At 48.7% G+C, this 18,686-nt stretch overlaps 1 protein-coding gene across 1 annotated transcript in view; it reads left to right on the top strand.

Annotated features, from left to right (window-relative positions):
• Positions 1 to 18,686, top strand: part of ESRRB (estrogen related receptor beta) — a 122,713-nt gene that overhangs the window by 55,657 nt on the left and 48,370 nt on the right. The window contains exon 2 of the mRNA XM_023230341.2: positions 7,653 to 8,062. Coding sequence (XP_023086109.2) covers positions 7,653 to 8,062 — 410 coding nt within the window. The remainder of the gene's footprint in view (positions 1 to 7,652; positions 8,063 to 18,686) is intronic.

The raw sequence follows: 18,686 nt of genomic DNA, 5'->3' as shown, positions 1-18,686 counted from the left end.
GAGCTGGGTTGGGGCACGAGGGAGGCCGCGTTTAATCAGATGGGGGTGAAATTGAGGCCAGGACAGCGCTTGCTAAGCTCCAGTTAGGAGATGAATCAAAGGGAAATTGATGCCCTGAGGGGCTTCGACCACTGACTACTGCCCTTTCAAAGGCTGCTTAGATGGGCGTCTCTTCCCTCCCCACCAAGAGTCAATAGTCATCGATCCAGTGGGGAGCTGGGTCCCAGCCAGCCACAGATGATGGACTTGACACTCCCTGCTCCTCCCCAGAACACAAGGGTCAGCTGCCTCCCGCCTCATCCTGCAGCTACTCCTCCTGGACACCGGCTCAGCCACCACCCCATGGCCACCTCTAAAATCTGAAGTGTTAGTCTCAGGCCTAGACTCTGTCTCCCAACCTTCCAGCTTTCTTGCTACTTCCTCCTGCTGGACCTCAGCCTCAGCCTCCTGGAGACCACCATCACCGCCTCTCCATTTTCTCCCAATCCCGCCCTTTCTGACATCCCTCCCTTGTCCACCCTCTTCCCTCATACTTCTAAGTCAGTGGTTCTCAGCAGTTTTGCTCCCAGGGAGACATTTGGCAATGTCTGTAGGTTTTGGCTCACGTATTTGGGGGCAGGGCGCTATGGGCATTGAGTGGGTAGAGGGCGGGGGTGCTCCTGAGCATCCAGCAGTGCCAGGACAGCCCCACAACATGGAATCACTCAGCCTCAGATGTTAGTAGTGCCGAGGATGGAAACCCAGGTCTCAGCTGCTGGAGATGGGGCCCCCTTGCATCATCGCACCTGCATCAAGAGTTAAGGGGCCTGGAGGACCTTTGTATCCCAGATTTCTGCTCCCTCCTTGTCCCACAGTTGCTATTGCAAACTTTCCTCCTTCTCCTAGTCCTCCTGCCCTCCGGTCCTCGCCTTCACTCCCTGTCCCTCCTACTTCAGAGTCACTAGAGGCTGAGTGGAGGTGGTGTGGGTGGGTTTGGGGGGTAAAGAGGGCCTCACTCAGTGCCCCCTTCTGCCACCTACAAACTTCCCATCTGTACAGCCAACCTTCCCTCTCACTCTTACTGAATAAACTATTTCTTTTTTTTTTTTTTGAGACCAGGTCTCACCCTGTCACCCAGGCTGGAGTGCAGTGGCACAATCTCAGCTCACTGCAACCTCCGCCTCCCAGGTTCAAGTGATTCTCCTGCCTCAGCCTCCCGAGTAGTGGGATTACAGGTGCACACCACCACACCCAGCTAATTTGTATTTTAGGAGAGACGGGGTTTCACCATATTGGCCAGGCTGGTCTCAAACTCCTGACCTCAAGTGATCTGCCTGCCTTAGCCTCCCAAAGTACTGGGATTACAAGTGTGAACCACCACACCTGGCCTGAATAAGCTATTTCTCTAACTGCGCTCCAAATTCCTTGAAAACTTTTTTTTTAATTTATTTTTTGGAGACAGAGTCTTACTCTGTCTCCCAGGCTGGAGTGCAGTGGTGCGATCTCGGCTCACTGCAACCTCTGACTCCTAAGCTCAAGCAATTCTCCCACCTCAGCCTCTTGGTAGCTAGGACTACAAGTGCGTGCCACCATACCCAGCTAATTTTTATATTTGTAGTAGAGATGGGGTTTTGCCATGTTGGCCAGGCTGGTCTTTAACTCCTGGCCTCAAGTGATCTGCCCACCTTGGCCTCCCAAAGTGCTGGGATTACAGGCATGAGCCACCACACCCAGCCAGATTCCTTGCAAATTCTTACAAGATCCTCTCACGATGGCATCCCTTCTTCCAGTGGTACCCCACCCTTAAGAATCACAGCTGCACCACCAAAACCAAACCAAACCTCCCTGCAGATTTCTTGGGCCCCACCTGCAGAGATGCTTCTTCAAAACATGACGTCAGTGGGATCAGGTCTAGGAAGCCACCTGTTCACCAAGCCCCTCAGCTGCCTCTGGTGAAGACTGAAGTACAATTTGAGAAAAGCTGACATGGATTTTGTGTCTTCAGCCATTAAGTGTTGATTTTGCTCTTTACCACTAATATTTAATATAGGGTAGCCATGTGATTCGTGATCTACTTCAGGGAGAGAAGGGGGGATGGTGATGGTAACGACACTGGGCCGGCAGTAGGAGCAAGATTGCTCAGGGCCAACTGGGAGGTATGGATACCGAATTTTTAAATACCTTGAATTCCTTACATTCTTAACACACCTCCTTCTCATCAAAGAAGCTGACAACTAATACTGACAATAATAACAAAACATTCCTTCTCCATGCCACAGCCCCCAAGTCCAGGAGGGCATGCTTTATTTACAAGGTAGCTAGTGCTGCCTGAAGGTATTTATGAAGGCACCCCTGCTCTGCCCAGTCCTCTACCCTTCATGGCCAATTTTCCTGAAAGAATTGTCTGCATTCACTACTTCCAGCCATTGCGAAGTGGCTTCTGTCCCCACCATGCAGTAACCCTGCTCTGGTGAATGTCCTCAGCCACTTCCTGACCACTAAGTGTGGGGATACTTGCCCCTTCTCACTTCACCTGACCTTATAGGATGGAATCTGTTGCCCATTGCCCTTCTAGATGGCTCTGCTCATCCCATTTCCATGACGTGCTCTGCTTTTCCCTTTTCCCACACCTCTGGTTACATCTTCTCTGTCTTCTTCTTGGACTTCTTTCCCTCTGTCCTGCCTTTACATTTTTTATTTTTATTTTTATTTTTTTGAGACGGGGTCTCTCTCTGTCACCCAGGCTGGAGTGCAGTGGCACAATCTTGGCTCACTGCAGCCTCTGCTTCCTGTGTTCAAGGAATTTGCCCACCTCAGCCTCCCCAGTGGCTGGGACTACAGGCATGTGCCACCACGCCTGGCGTGAGCCACTGCACCCGGCCTGCCTTTACATTTTTCATTTGAATGAATGAACACATGAGGTCCTGGGGGCTAAGGACAGATGGAGGGAGTGGGCAGTCTCCCAGAGGGTCTGGCCTCCCCAGCAACTTTCTTTCCCCTGCCTGGTACATCAGGAACCAGGCAGCCCAGAGAGCACTGTGCCTCTCTCCCCCTCTGCCTCCAGAGAGTTCTCTATTCTGACACTTTATAGGTTAAGAAATAACAGCGAGGCTAGGGGTGGTGGCCCATCCTGTAATCCCAGCACTTTGGGAGGTAAAGGCAGGGGATCACTTGAGGTCAGGAATTCAAAACCAGTCTGGCTAGCATGGCGAACCCCTGTCTCTACTAAAAAAACAGAATACAAAAATTAGCCAGGAGTGGAGGCACGCGCCTGTAATCCCAGCCTCTCGGGAGGTTGAGGCAAGAAAATTGTTTCAACCCAGGAGGCAGAGGTTGTAGTGAGCTGAGATCGCACCCCTGCACTCCAGCCTGGGCGACAGAGCCAGACTCCGTCTCAAAGAAAATAAAAGAAAGAAAAAGAAAAACAAAAAGAAAGAGCAGTGACAGGATTCTAGGGTTTGGAACTCTGGGTGGCAGTCAGACATTGTCTGCATTTTGGGGGATTGGAAAGCTGAGGTCCTTGCCTGGAGTGGCTCTTGCCCAGGCCTGGTAGCAGAGAGGCAGAGTGTCGTGAAGCAAGGAACATGGACCTGCAGTCAAGTTCGGACCGCAGCTTCTCCCAGGACTCGAGTGAATGGGACAGGCTCTGAGCTCCAGCCTTTTCCTTCTCCAAGGACTCAAGCGAATGGGACAGGCTCCAAGCGCCAGCCTTTTCCTTCTGTAAGGTGGGGATAGGAGGGCAGAGCGGACAGGCTATAAGGATTAAACAAGATGGCATGGAAGAAGGTGTCTCGCGTGCAGCTGGGGCATGATGGGCAGCCGCTACGATCGCCCAGCCTCTGAGAGGGGCAGCCGGGCGGCTCCTGAGAGTGAGGAAAACAGGCAGAAGAAAGAGCCTGGAGGAATTTCAACCCAGAAAAGAAGCTGTGGCCTTCTGGGGGTCTTCATATAGTCTGAAAATATGAAGAATGAGTGAGTGAATGAAGCAAGACCAGAGGCATCACAGCAGTGCCCCCATCAGCATGGCACCCGCATGGCCCTTTCTGGCGCTCTGTGCACTTATGTTGGTTTAGTGTCTGTTGTTCCTATGGAAGTATGAGCGTCTTGAGATCGTGAGCTGTTCCTGTCTTGTTCCCATTATCTGGCTAGCACTTGGCACATAGTAGGTGCACATTGACAGTTCCTGGAAAAGGCGTGCTGAGGAGGCCAAAATAATAGTTACAGAAATGAGGCGGGGCGCGGTGGCTCACGCCGGTAATCCCAGCACTTTGGGAGGCTGAGGCAGGCGGATCACCTGAAGTCAGGAGTTCGAGGCCAGCCTGGCCAACATGGTGAAATCCCGTCTCTACTAAAAATACAAAAATTAGCTGGTTGTGGCGGAGGGCGCCTGTAATCCCAGCTTCTCAGGAGGCTGAGGCAGGAGAATCGCCTGAACCCAGGAAGGCTGCAGTGAGCCAAGAACGCGCCATTGCACTCCAGGCTGGGTGACACAGTGAGACTGCATATCAAAAAAAAAAAAAAGTCATGGAAATGAGAAAGCTGGAGGACTGAAATTACTAGACCCCCCCGCCCCTGAGTTGGGATTCAGGCTCTAAATTAATAGCGGGTTTCCTGCACCAACCCTGAAAGAGTTAATAGCGGGCTTTCTGCACCAATCCTGATAGAGGCCAGCATCTGCTTTACTTCTCTCTCAGCCCTGGGGGTCTCCGTCCAGGGCCTGGAGGTGGGACCCCGACACTGCAGGATGCTTTGCACCCTTCTGAATCAAGGAGGGGAGCAGAAGAGGAAACCAAGGCTTGGGGAGCAAACCGCTGCCTGCTCTGGTGTCCTTCAGGGTTGTCCAGCCATGAGACGGTGCGGGGAGGCAGCTGGGAAAACGTGGGCTGCCCTCTCCTGGGAGGGGCTGGGAGCTTTCCATTTACTTTCCTTGGGGCAAATGCCTCTTATCCATCAAGGCACAGATCTGAAGCAGGGGACATAGAGCACTTGCTCACTACATCACCTCAGGAGGGGTTAATTAATTAATTAATTAATTAATTTTTGAGACAGAGTCTTTCTCTGTTGCCTAGACTGGAGTGCAGTGGCGCGATCTCGACTCACTGCAACCTCCACCTCTTGGGTTCAAGTAAGTGATTCTCGTGCTTCAGCCTCCTGAGTAGCTGAAACTATAGGCCGGTGCCACCATGCCCGGATAATTTTTTTTTTTTTTTTTTTTGAGATGGAGTCTTGCTCTGTTGCCCAGGCTGGAGTGCAGTGGTACGATTTCGGCTCACTGCAAGCTCCACCTCCTGGGTTCACGCCATTCTCCTGCCTCAACCTCCCAAGTAGTTGGTACTACAGCTAATTTTTTGTATTTTTAGTAGAGACGGGTTTCACCGTGTTAGCCAGGATGGTCTCTATCTCCTGACCTTGTGATCCGCCCGCCTCAGCCTCCCAAAGTGCTGAGATTACAGGCGTGAGCCACCGCGCCCAGCCCATGCGCAGATAATTTTTATATTTTTTGTAGAGGCGGGCTTTCACCATGTTGGGCAGGCTGGTCTCGAACTCCTGACCTCAAGTGATCCACCCACCTCGGCCTCCCAGAGTGCTGGGATGACAGGCATGAGCCACCGCGCCCAGCCAGGAGGGATTAATTTGTATTAATCATTAATGAGACCAGAGACAGTGGAGGCCTCTCCCCATCATAAGGTTGCACAGACACATTTTGTGGCATTGCTGTTTGGCCATGGGTTGCAAGATGCAAGTGGGCTCTGTGGGTGTGATAAGAGAGAGAGATCCTCCCTGGCACCCATGAGTTGTCTTTCCATTGGCAGGCTGTCCTATGACCTCCCTATCCTTTGCTCCTCTCCAAGATCTTTCCCTCTTTCCTTTCACCTGCTCCAGGCATAAGCATGAGCCTCCTCTCTACCTCCATAGAGGAGGCTCAGGGAGTGAGGCAGCCTGTCGAGGACAGGGACAGATCAACACCACCCAGGCTGCCCTCAGACTCAATCCTGGCTGGAATGTGACCCACAGCTGGGTTTCCCTGAACACACACCTTAATCTCTCAGGTGTGAGCTCAGCTGCCTTTCTTGTCCATGTTGAGAGAGGGACAGGTGCCCTCCCTTCATCCTGGGAGCTGGTATGTGGGAGGGGCACACCCTTGCCCACCTTCTCCTCCACCAGCACGGCCGGGGCAGAGGGGCTTGGTTTACAGGAAACATTCTGTTACCCCACACAGTGATCTTGCCATACTGGTAATTCACCTGAACTCTGTGTGTGGGCGGGGAGGCTTCGTGGGTAGAAATAGTTGGCGGATGCTCAGAGTTGGGGTTAGAATTCTCCCTCAAGCTTTCCAATGAAGACGTGTCTCTTAGGGGACAGGCAGGCTGGGAAGAAGCTGGTCTGCTCCGGGTCTAAGAAGGGAAATGAAATAGGGGGTTTTGGAAGCCACCTTCCAGACATGACTTCTTGTACCAAGCCTGGACCAGCTGTAAAACCCAGAGGGCAGCTAATCTGGCTGGTACCTTTGCCACAAGATTCCTTCTTGAATTGGCCAAAGGACCTGTTGCCTCTGGTTTTGATCTTAGTGAAGATAGGGGTCCCAGCTCCAAGCCAGGTCACTGTACTTAGAGTCTCTGGGCCAAAGCTGGACTGCCAGGACTGTTAAATTGGAGCCATTGGCCGGGTGCGGTGGCTCATACCTGTAATCCCAGCACTTTGGGAGGCCAAGGTGGGTGGATCACCTGAAGTCAGGCGTTCGAGACCAGCCTGGTCAACATGGTGAAACTCTGTCTGTACTAAAAATACAAAAATTAGCTGAGCATGATGATGGGTGCCTGTAATCCAGCTACTTGGGAGGCTGAGGCGGGACAATCGCTTGAACCCGGGAGGCAGACCTTGCAGTGAGCCGAGATTGGGCCATTGCACTCCAGCCTGGGCAACAGAGAGAGACTCCATCTCAAAAAATAAATAAATAAATAAATAAATAAATAAATAAATAAATAAATAAATAAATAAATAAATAAAACTGTAGTCCTTGTGTATTATTGTTATGCAGGAAGGTTGGCCAAACATTTTGGGTGAATAGTTTCCCTCTTGTGTCACCCTCAAACCAGAACTTTGCAAAGAACTAGGGTGCCTAATCTGAAGGTTTTGTTTTTTTTTTTTTTGGAGATAGGGTCTTACTCTACCACCCATGTTGGAAGGTAGGGTTGCAATCAGAGCTCACTGCAGCCTCAAACTCCTGGGCAGTCCTCCCTCCTCAGCTCCTGAGTAGCTGGGACTACAGGCATACATCATCATGCCAGGCTGATTTTTTATTTTTATTTTTTAACAGATGGGGTCTCCCTATGTTGCCCAGGCTGGTTTCAAACTCCTGGCTTCAAGCGATGATCCTCCCCCCTCAGCCTCCCAAAGTGCTGGGATTTACAGGTGTGAGCCACCACACCTGGTTCGCTGAAGTTTATTGATCAAAATAAAGTTTCTTTGAGGCCTCAGAAGGTTCTGGAGGTAATGTCCGAAACTTGCTCCCGGCTGTGCCGAGTGGAGACCAGTTGACCTTCTTCACCATTGTTTTATCTCACCAAAGCCTTAGCATAGAGCCCTTCCCAGCCACCCTACCTGCGGGGCTGGACCCGCCCGCCACACCCACCGCATCTTGCTGGGGCTGACTTCCCTATTTGTGTCCACAGGCTGCTGAATAGGATGTCCTCAGACGACAGGCACCTGGGCTCCAGCTGCGGCTCCTTCATCAAGACTGAGCCGTCCAGCCCGTCCTCGGGCATCGATGCCCTCAGCCACCACAGCCCCAGTGGCTCGTCCGACGCCAGCGGTGGCTTTGGCCTGGCCCTGGGCACCCACGCCAACGGTCTGGACTCGCCACCCATGTTTGCAGGCGCCGGGCTGGGAGGCACCCCATGCCGCAAGAGCTACGAGGACTGTGCCAGCGGCATCATGGAGGACTCGGCCATCAAGTGCGAGTACATGCTCAACGCCATCCCCAAGCGCCTGTGCCTCGTGTGCGGGGATATTGCCTCTGGCTACCACTACGGCGTGGCCTCCTGTGAGGCTTGCAAGGCCTTCTTCAAGAGGACCATCCAAGGTGCGTGGTGGGCCTCGCGGAGCCTGGGTGCGGGGTGGGGGGTGGCAGCCCTGCCTGCGGGTTCGGCAGAAGCCCTAGGAATTCCAAGAGACTGCCATTTCTGGGCGCTGTTGGAGCAGTACTTCTGTGGGGCGCCTTTTCCCTTGCTCAGGGCTTCTCGTTCTGGGACTGGACAGCTGCAAGACTGTTGTTGAGCTGACATGCGTTCCCTACCCCCTCAGTTCCCCCATGCAGAGCCCCAGAAAACCAAAAGAAAATCGACAGGAATGCCAAACCCGGGGTGCTTCTCACTGGTATGGGGCACACTGTCAAATGTGTGTCCCTCAAAAAGTTTATTTTGTGCAGGGGAAAAACATAACATAATTTGCCCCTGCAATTCCTGACTTATGGGACTTATGAAGAGTCCCTCACCTTGTTTTTGTCTTTCTTACTTATACAAGTAAATCGCCAGACGTGACTCATGCCTGTAATCCCAGCACTTTGGGAGGCCAAGGTCAGAGGATAGCTCAAGGCCAGGAGTTGAGCAGCCTGGGCAAGACAGTAAGAACCCAACACTAAATTTTTTTTTTTTTTTTAATTAATGCATGGTGGCACACACCCCTAGTCCTTGCTACTTGGGAGGCTGAGGAGGGAGGATCATTTGAACCCAAGGGTCTGAGGCTGCAGTGACCTGTGATGGCACCACTGCCCTCCAGCCTGGAAGACAGAGCAAGACACTGTCTCAGAAACAAACAAAAAAACAAATAATATGTGAGTATTTTCTCATTGTAGAGGACTCAGGCCTGTTGGAATCAGGACAGGAACTCATCGTGTCTGGATCCCAGTTTGACCTATCTTTTAAGATATTTTCTTTTCTTTTCTTTTTCTCTTCTCTCTTCTCTCTTCTCTTCTCTTCTCTTTTGATGAGAGTCTTGGGCCAGGCACACTGGCTCACGTCTGTAATCCCAGCACTTTGGGAGACCAAGGTGGGCCTTGAGGTCAGGAGTTCAAGACCAGCTTGGCCAACATGGTGAAACTCTGTCTCTACTAAAGATACAAAAAAAAAAAAAAATCATCTGGGTGTGGTGGCGAGTGCCTGTAATCTCAGCTACCAGGAAGGCTGAGACAGGAGAATCACTTGAACCCAGGAGGCAGAGGTTGCAGTGAGCCAAGATTGGGCCACTGCACTCTGGCCTGGGCAACAGAGTGAGACTCCATGTCAAAAAGAGAGAGAGATGAGGGTCTTGCTATATTGCCCAGGCTGGAGTGCAGTGGCTATTCACAGGCACACTGCAGCCTTGAAGTCCTGGAGTCCTTGAAGTCCTTGAAGTCCTGGGCTCAAGCCATCCTACCACCTTAACTTCTCAAGTAGCTAGAACTACAGTGGCTGCCACCACACCCATAAGCTTTTTTTCAATACATTTACATATCAGCTGAGTCACATTCCAATGGCCATGGGGAGTGGCAGCCTCTTTCTGTGAGTACTAGAGTGAATCAGTCTGACAAAGGAGTGTAAGAACCCTGGTGGGTTGCTCTGTAAAGTCACCACGAGGTGAATTGGGGGGAAGGATGGGGCCTGCCCCAACAAGGCTGTTATCAAATTCATGGCAGAGAGAGACTGCTGGGACCATTGGTGCACACCACCACACCCAGTTCATTTTATTTTTAGTAGAGATGGTGTCTCGCCATGTTGCCAAGGCTGGTCTCAAACACCTGGACTCAAGTGATCCACTTGGGCCCACTTTGGCCTCCAGAAGTGCTGGGATTACAGGCCTGAGCCACCATGCCTTGCTGATAGCTGTGATTCTTAATTGCATCAGGCCCTGGATACAGCACTTTCATTCAGTTAGTCAAGTATCTGTTGAGTACCTACTAAGCACCAGGCCAGGCTTTAGGTGCTGGTGGTAGGATAGACAAAATCCCTACTCATACAGGTCATTGCGATGAGCTGAATGACTCATACAGGTCATTCATTTCTCTTTTAGAAGAGGCAGGCTGAGCTTCCCCAGGATGATTCTGTTTATTCAACAAATATATATGTGTTTAAGTTTCTTCAGCTGGCCATCTATTTATGAAACCAATTGAGGACATTAGGACTGGATATGTTTCCAGTTCCACATATGAGTTGAGATGGTGTGGTGCATTGGCTAACCACCAGGGCTCCTGGTCAGAGTTCCATCTTCCCCTTATAGCTGCACCTTGGGCATGCTGCCTGTTTCTCTCTGTGCTTCAGTTACTTCATCTAAAAAGTGAGATATCAGCTGGGTGTGGTGGCTCACGCCTGTAATCCCAGCATTTTGGGAAGCTGAGGAGGATGGATCACTTGAGGCCAGGAGTTCCAGACCAGCCTGGCCAACATGGTGAAATCCTGTCTCTACTGAAAATGCAAGAATTAGCCAGGCATGGTGGCAGGTGTCTGTAATCCCAGCTGCTTGGGAGGCTGAGGCAGGAGAATCGCTTAAACCCAGGAGGCAGAGGGTGCAGTGAACCGAGATGGTGCCACTGCACTCCAGCCTGGGCAACAAGCAAGATTCCGTCTCAAAAATAAATAAATAAAAATTTAAAAAATAAAAATAAAAAGTGAGATATCGTTCCTACCTTACAGAGCTATTAAGAAGCTTATGTGAGTTAATATATATAAAGCACCTAGAATATTGCCTAGCACCTAGTAAGTGCCAAACAAATGTTTGTGATTATTATTTTCACTTTAACAATATAACTTAAGACATACTATTATGAAAACAACAGACACATTTATGTTATAGAATAAGCTTTTGTAATCTACATATATTTAAATAAAACAATAATTGTTTTGCTCTAACAGTACTCAGATTATTTTAGCTATTTTAGTTATAAATCTCTTTTTAATTTTTTGGGGTTTTTTTGAGATGGGGTCTCACTCTGTCACCCGGGCTGGAGTGCAGTGGCATGATCTCGGCTCACTGCAACCTCTGCCTGCTAGGTTCAAGCGATTCTCCTGCCTCAGCCTCCCAAGTAGCTGGGATTGCAGGTGCCGGCCACAACACCCGGCTAATTTTTTGTGTTTTTAGTAGAGATGTGGTTTCACCATGTTGGCTAGGCTGGTCTCAAACTCCTGACCTCAAGTGATCCACCAGCCTCAGCCTCCCAAAGTGCTGGGATTACAGGCATGAGCCACCGCGCCCGATCATAAATTGATTTATTTCTTAAATGAGCCCTTTTTAAAAAATAAACATGATAGAAATTCTAGCAATGCAGAAGAGTAGAGCAAGTTTTCATGAAACCCCAGACCTCAGTTTTCTTAACTATCCCAAGAAGGACCCCTTTACCATCTTTGTCAAGCAAATATTTATTGAGCATCATCTGTATCAGGCACTGTGCTGGCCTCCAGGACATAAAAGTGAATGCACCCTGATCTCTGCCCGCTTTATACACCCTGAGTCTGAGTCTGGGAGAAGGCCCTGAGATCTCTGTATTTGAAAAACACTGTATGGTGAACCTGTCTCTTGCCTCAGCCAAGAATGAGAATCTCCGGTCTGATGGTTTTTACACAAATCATTAGATATTTGAGGAACATAAAATGTTTAAGTCAATTGAAGTTACTGAGATAACAACATTTTTCTTTCTAAATTGGAAGGTGGTCTTGGAGAGGTTGCCATTATTTTAGACTCTTTGAGGTCAGTTTCTGAAGAATTGCTTGTTAGAAGACAGTCACGTTTTCTTCTCACCATGTTGTTCTTAGATGAGCTGGAGAGTTTTGAATCACATTTTTTGAAAGCAGAGGAGAATGTGTGTAAACTCAGAAATCCTATTGTGTGCTTGACAGAGGCTCAGGTGTCTGTGAATGTTCTCAGCAAGTCAGGAGTCCAAATGAAAGATTTGTAAATAGTCTTAATTACTTGCTACTGTGAATAGGATAATGATCTCTTCGTAGAAGTCAAAAGACAAACAGCAGCATTTGTGCAGTTGGAACTGAACTGCTGCAGCCTATTCTCTTTCCACAAGGAGAGCTACAAGTTTGTAACCAGAAAGAGGTTTATATTCAGGACAGGGAAAAGTAAACTCAAGGCTGACAGATCGCTCTGGTTTTTTTAATTAACTCTTTGGTTTTGTTCTAACAAAGATTTAGATTTTGTTCTTGTTTTTTTTGAGACAGAGTCTCGCTCTGTTGCCCAGGCTGGAGTGCAGCGATCTCGGCTCACTGCAACCTCCACCTCCCAGCTCAACCTCCCAAGAAGCTGGGATTACAAGCATGCACCACCACGCCCGACTAATTTTTGTATTTTTAGTAGAGACGGGATTTCGTCATGTTGGCCAGGCTGGTCTCGAACTCCTGACCTCAAGTGATCCTCCCGCCTCGGCCTCCCGAAGTGCTGGGATTATAGGCATGAGCCACCATGCCCACTCAGATTTTGTTGTTTCTAAACGTAGCAACTGTAGAAAATCTGGAAAAATAGGAAAAGTACAGAGAGGAGAAAAACGACCTAGAATTGGACAACCACAGAAACAAACTCAGAACTCAGTGAGCATCCTTTGAGTCCCTCTCTGAGTAAGGTGCAGAGGGGGAACAGGAGAGAAAGGGATGTGATTCTGCCCCTAAGAAGCTGGAATCTGTTGTGTTTTTTGTTTTGTTTTGTTTTGGTAGAGATGAGGTCTTGCTATGTTGCCCAGGCTGGTCTCAAACTCCTGGCCTCAAGCAGTTCTCCTGCCCCAGCCTCAGAATGCTTAGGATTAGAGGGAGGAGCCGCTGCGCCTGGCCCAAGTAGCTGGAATCTACTGCTTAGTGCCCATGAGTCTACAGGTGTAGCACTGTTCTCCAAACCAGGACATAGTCTCCTAAGCACCTAATACTCAGGCCATTTTTTTTTTTTTTTTAAGTCCTATTATGTGGCCAGAGGGCTTAAGTCATGGAATGATCCATTCACAAGTGCCTGTAAATTCTTGGAAAGCTCTGAAAATTGGGCCAGATGTGGTGGCTCCTGCCTGTAATGGTAGCACTTTGGGAGCTGAGGCAGGAGGATCCCTTGAAGCCAGGAGTTCCAGCCCAGCCTGTGTAACAAAGCGAGACCCCATCTCTACACTGAATTTTTTAAAACTTAGCTGGGTATGGTGGCTCGTGCCTGTAATCCCAGCTTCTTGGGAGGCTGAAGTGGGAGGATTGCTTGAGCCCAGGAGTTTGGAGGCTGCAGTGAGCTATGATCCTGCTACTACACTCCAGCCTGAGCAACAGAGCTGGAGTTTCTTTCAAAAAAAAAAAAAAAAAGCGGCCTGGCACTGTGGCTCACACCTGTACTCCCAGCACTTTGGGAGGCCAAGGCAGATGGATTACCTAAGGTCAGGCGTTCAGGACCAGCGTGGCCAACATGATGAAACCCCATCTCTAGCTGGGCATGGTGGTGCATGCCTGTAATCCCAGCTACTCGAGAGGCTGAGACAGAATTGCTTGAACCAGGGAGGTGGAGGTTGCAGTAAGATCTTGCCATTGCACTCCAGTCTGGGCAACAAGAGCAAAACTCTGTCTCAAAAAAAAAGAAAAAGAAAAAGAAGGAAAGAAAAGTTCTGAAAATCATGTTAGTCATGTTATCTCACACCTTACCTCTTGTTTAGATCACTTCCTTCTGCTCAATCCAATGGTTGTACTAATATGGGGGGATATTTTGCAGAAACAAGGATGTCATGATAGATTTAGCGAAAAAGACTAAGACAGAGTCATTCCTTCTTCACCAATCTTTTTTTTTTTTTTGGACAGAGTCTTACTCTGTGGCCCAGGCTGGAGTTCAGTGGAGCAATCCTGGCCCACTGCAACCTCCGCCTCCTAGGCTCAAGCAATTCTCCTGCTGCAGCCTCCCAAGGTAGCTGGGATTACAGGCGTGCACCACCACACCCGGCTAATTTTTGTATTTTCAGTAGAGACGGGGTTTCGCCATGTTGGCCAGGCTGGTCTCCAACTCTTGATCTCAAGTGATCCACCCACCTCAGCCTCCCAAAGTGTTGGGATTACATGCATGGGGCACTGCGCCCAGCCCACCAATCTTTATTGAGCCCTTACCATGTTTTTGGCTGGTAGTACAATGGGGGTGTGAGGGAAGAGGGAGAAGATGGGCAAACTACAGCCTGCAAGCCGGCCACCCTTGGTTGTATAAATCAAATTTTGTTGGAACACAGCCACACCTATTTGTTTGCATATTGTCTGTGGCTGCTTGAGCGTTACAACAGCAGAGCTGAATATTTGCAATAGAGACGGACTGATCCACAAAACCTGAAACACTCCTCTGCACTGCATTGAACTAGGCAGATTCAGTCCCCTGGCTCTCAGTGACCTATGATCAACTCCCAGTAGTGCATGTTAGTGTTTATTCCAACCCTGCCCAATTCTATGCTATGAAAGGGAGGGTTTTTTTTTTTTTTTTTTTTGTCACTGGGGGCTATGACGACACTCACTGAGAATAGATGAGCTTATAGACAGATGCAGGCACCTTCCTGAAGGAACAGAATGGCTCCAAGTCAGATAAGATAGAACTCAACCTGATTGCATTTACTAGCATATCTAAAGAAAAAAAAAGTGCCAATTAACAAGGATTGGCCAGCCCTGGAGGCATAGAAAAAAACAGACATACTTAGGCAAAGCCACCACTCCTAGGAAAGGGGAGTCTTAGCCTAGGGACAGCCTGATGTGATTAAACATTCCGTTTATCTGATTAATATCTTTCTGGTTAGGATCTAGTTCCCCTGCAGGTCTTCTGCAAGAGGTGAATTTGCAGGTCAGGTAGACAGATGAATTTCTTCTTGTATGTGTGCTCTCTTTGGACCGCATCCCTGAGCTTATACATCAGGTTCCTGAATTTAGGCAATAGGAATGCCTCTGAGAGATGCAGCCGCTTTCTGTGGCTGGCAAAGTCAGCTGCTTCTGGGACTTAGGGCTGAGTGACACTGACTCCACCGTAATGAAAACCTTTGTAATAACCTTGACCCTGTCACCCGGTGTCTGTCTCAGCAATGACTCTGCCTCCTGTTTTATTGAGAAACTAGAACTCCCTCAGCTTCCTGCCGCCAAACCGATGCACTGTCTTCCCTGTCCGCAGCTGCTTCCGTTCACTGATTCCACAGCTATTTCTTGCAACTCACTCACTGCTGGAAGAGATGTCTCCTACCCCAGGCTCAGCTCTTCTCTGGCTTTGAATCCTACCTCCTTCCCTCCTCCTGAGACCCTCTCGCCTATTACCTCCTCTCCTTTGTCTTCCCCTGCTCATTTTCTAAAGTCTCCCTCCTTCCTTCCTTCCTTCCTTCCTTCCTTCCTTCCTTCCTTCCTTCCTTCCATCAGCATTCAACTATCTCTAGTATCTCCAGTCTTGCAAAATATATATCCCCTCTACCTTCAACTTCCTGGTTCTTCCTCTCTTCCTCCTCTCAGTTCTTGACCCAGCTTCTGTGCCCAGCATCTTCCTTCTTATATCCATGGCTTCTGTTGTCTCTGAAATCAGGATGAATGCTAATTCCATAGGTCTTGCTGTCATCCTCTTCCCCAAGCTCCATTTCTTTCACACCTAATGAACATTTCCACTTGGATGTCCCAGAAGCACCCCAGTTGCACGAAGTCTTAAACAGAAGCGGTTTTCCTTCCATCACCATTTCTTCTTGTGTTCCCAATACAGTGCCTGCATCAGCCCTCCATGTTCAAGCCAGACACCTGGGTCTTACCTTTAACTCTGCTTCCTGTCCCAGCGCCCACCACCCGCCACCTCAGACTAACATCCCAGTGGCCAAGTCCTGTTCATTCTCCCTCCTTCAGATCACTTGACCCAGCAGCTTGTCTTCCTTCTCCTGCTTCAGCGCAGGCCACTACTGACTCCCACTGCTTCCTACCTGTTCTCCCTGCTGTGAGGCTCGGCCTTTCCCAGCCTGGACACACATGTGACCATGTCTCCCTTCTTTCTTGTGGGGAGAATCGAAGCTCCAGAACACGGCTGAAGACGCCCTCTGGAATTGCCCCACGTCTTATGACACTCTCTTTTGCACGCTGTGGTCACCCTGATTGCTCTGTTTTCTAGTTCTCAGATTTTATTCCATGCTTTCAATTTCTAGACTTCGCATACACTCTTCTCTCTGTTGCACCTACTCTACTCCCAACCTCTACTCCCAGCTTGTGTCCCTTAGGTCTCCAGTTAGTGGGCATTTCCTCCAGGAAGCCTTCTCTGATTCTCTCCTCTCATTCCTCCTGGATGCCCTGAAAAGGTTTGCCCATCACGCCACCCTTATCCCACTGTATGGTTATTGCCTTTTTTTTGTCTGATACCCCAAGAAGATTGTAAGCTCCTAAGGCACAGGGTTACATTTACTTACTTTTTCTTTTCTTTTTTCTTTTTTTTTTTTTAAGACCGAGTGTCCCTCTTGTTGCCCAGGCTGGAGTGCAATGACGCAATCTCGGCTCACTGCAACCTCCACCTCCCAGGTCCAAGTGATTCTCCTGCCTCAACCTTCCAAGTAGCTGGGATTACAGGTGCACACCACCATGCCTGGCTAATTTTGTGTGTGTGTGTTTTAAGTAGAGATGAGGTTTTACCATGTTGGCCAGGCTGGTCTCAAGTGATCTGCCAGCCTCGTCCTCCAAAAGTGCTGGGATTACAGATGTGAGCCACCGTGCCCAGCCCACATTTACTTTGATTTTCACTTAACCCCATGTCCTCTCACAGTACCTGGCATGTAGGAGGTTCTCAGTGTGTCCGAATACAATGCAATCCCCAAACAAAGTGACCTCCCATTTCCCAGGGAGGACAAACTGAAGAAGTTGGGCTAGTTTGCATATACGTAAACTTCAAGGGATCTAGGTAAAATAGTCAAATGTCTGCTTATAATAATATATTACTTTTTTTTTTTTTTTTTTTTGAGACAGAGTCTCGCTCTGTTGCCCGGGCTGGAGTGCAGTGGCTGGATTTCAGCTCACTGCAAGCTCCACCTCCTGGGTTTACGCCATTCTCCTGCCTCAGCCTCCAGAGTAGCTGGGACCACAGGCGCCTGCCACCTCACCCGGCTAGTTTTTTTTAGTATTTTTTAGTAGAGACGGGGTTTCACCATGTTAGCCAGGATGGTCTCGATCTCCTGACCTCGTGATCCACCCGTCTCGGCCTCCCAAAGTGCTGGGATTACAGGCTTGAGCCACCGCGCCCGGCCAATAATATATTACTTAGTTACGCTTGTATATTTTAAATTACCTTATGGAAAACAACATGTTATTTTTGAAAAGTTGTTTTTCTACACATATTTTGTGAAGGAAGGCTTATCAAATGAATCTTTGATACAAATGTCTTTGTTTTCCTTCTCTAGAGTTGGAGTCATTTAACACGGTGTTTCAGTGTGCTGCCTTCATTTCCATCAGTTAATTGAAATTTTATGAGAATGTATGTGCTGCTATCCCTAAAATTTTTTTATTTTAAGCCATAAGTATACATCCTACACTATTAGGGGAGTTCTTTTTTTATTTGTGTTGACTTATGATCAGGATCTCCACAATGTATCAGGTACATACTGCTTTTGATACCCAACACTTGTAAGATTATTTTCCTGGGAATAACTAAATTTGTGTTAAATTTCTTTACTCCCAGGCCAGGCACGGTGGCTCATGCCTGTAATCCCAGCATTTTGGGAGGCTGAGGCAGGTGGATCACCTGAGGCCAGGAGTTGGAGACCAGCTGGCCAACATGGCGAAACCCCATCTCTACTAAAAATACAAAACTTAGCTTGGTATGGTGGCACATGTCTGTAATCCCAGTTACCTGGGAGGCTGAGGCACAAGAATTGTTTGAACCCGGGAGGCGGAAGTTGCAGTGAGCCAAGATCACACACTGCACTCCAGCCTGGGTGACAGAGGAAGACTCGGTCTCAAAAAAAAAAAAAAAAAAGAAAAAGAAAAAGAAATAAAGTGTATTTTTATTTACTCCATTTGTTAGTGATTCACTCAGGCAAGTAGCATTGATTGAGGTCTAAGATAGGGCCATGTGTCTTCCCAAATTGTAGATTGTTGTTCAGTACAAAGTGATTGACTTAATAGCACCTCTGATGTGAGACCTTGTAAAGACTCAAATCATAAGCAATTTTCTCTCTTTTTTTTTTTCTTTTTTTCTTTTTTTTTGTTCTTGGGTCAGGGTCTTGCTCTGTTGCCCAGGCTCAGCGCAGAGACATGATCATGGCTTACTGTAGCCTCAAACTCCTGGGCTCCTGCCTCAGCCTTCTGAGGAGCTGGGATTACAGGCATGCACCACCATGCCCGGCTAATTTATTTTTTTAAAAAAAAATTGTAGAGGTGGAGTCTCTCTATGTTGCCTACACTGGTCTTGAACTCCTGGGCTCAAGCAGTCCTATGGCCCCCACCCTAGTTGGCTTGCATTGTAGGGGGGAAAGTTGGCAGTAAATACGATAAATAATGAATCATGGTGACAGACTGAGACAGGTGTTATGAAGGAGAAAAAACGATGATGAGACCAGGGAGTGATTGAGAAAGGGGGTCTCATTTTGAAAGAGGATTAGGGAAGGCTGTGCTAATAAGGCAACTTTTAAAGTAAGCCAAAGCTCATCAAGGAATCCTGGGACCAGCGTTCCAGGCAGAGGAAAAAGCCAGTGTGTTTCAGGACAGCAGGAGGACCAACATGACTAGTGTCAGTGAGCAAAGGCA

Source organism: Piliocolobus tephrosceles, chromosome 6, assembly GCF_002776525.5.
Source record: "Piliocolobus tephrosceles isolate RC106 chromosome 6, ASM277652v3, whole genome shotgun sequence".
In the NCBI taxonomy this organism is placed as follows: Eukaryota; Metazoa; Chordata; class Mammalia; order Primates; family Cercopithecidae; genus Piliocolobus; species Piliocolobus tephrosceles.
The sequence above is the reverse complement of the archived record's forward strand: the minus strand, read 5'-3'. Positions and strand labels throughout refer to the sequence as shown.